The 302-nt window shown below is 62.9% G+C and overlaps 1 protein-coding gene across 1 annotated transcript in view; it reads left to right on the top strand.

The window, feature by feature from the left end:
- The first annotated feature begins 124 nt into the window (after positions 1–124).
- The window catches only part of HDAC8 (histone deacetylase 8), a 14575-nt gene continuing 14397 nt past the window's right edge, over positions 125–302 (top strand). Inside the window, exon 1 of the mRNA XM_010003431.1 lies at positions 125–171. Within this exon, the coding sequence (XP_010001733.1) occupies positions 125–171 (47 nt within the window). The remainder of the gene's footprint in view (positions 172–302) is intronic.

The following is a 302-nucleotide window of genomic DNA, read 5'->3' as shown; positions in this document are numbered from 1 at the left end:
GGGCCGGGACCCGCTCGCGGTGCCTTCCCGGGCTCGCCAGGCCGCGCGGGGCATTCAGCGGGGCCCAGCCCCGTCACCTGCGCTGCAGCCGCTCTCATGGGCCTCTCCTGTGTTTCAGGCCAGCATGGTGCATTCCTTGATTGAAGCGTATTCCTTACTTGACCAGATGAAGTAAGTGCTCCCATTTTCTGTGAAGGGAATATTTTCTTTAATGTTGGGAAGACGGGGAGTAGCTGCAGGTCTGACGCCGCCCCTGCTGGCAGCGCGGCTGCGGGAGACCCCGCAGCGTGTGTTGCTGGGAC

Source organism: Chaetura pelagica, unplaced genomic scaffold (assembly GCF_000747805.2).
Source record: "Chaetura pelagica isolate M959 unplaced genomic scaffold, ChaPel_1.0 scaffold938, whole genome shotgun sequence".
Classification (NCBI taxonomy): Eukaryota; Metazoa; Chordata; class Aves; order Apodiformes; family Apodidae; genus Chaetura; species Chaetura pelagica.
This window is presented reverse-complemented; position numbering and strand designations above follow the sequence as displayed.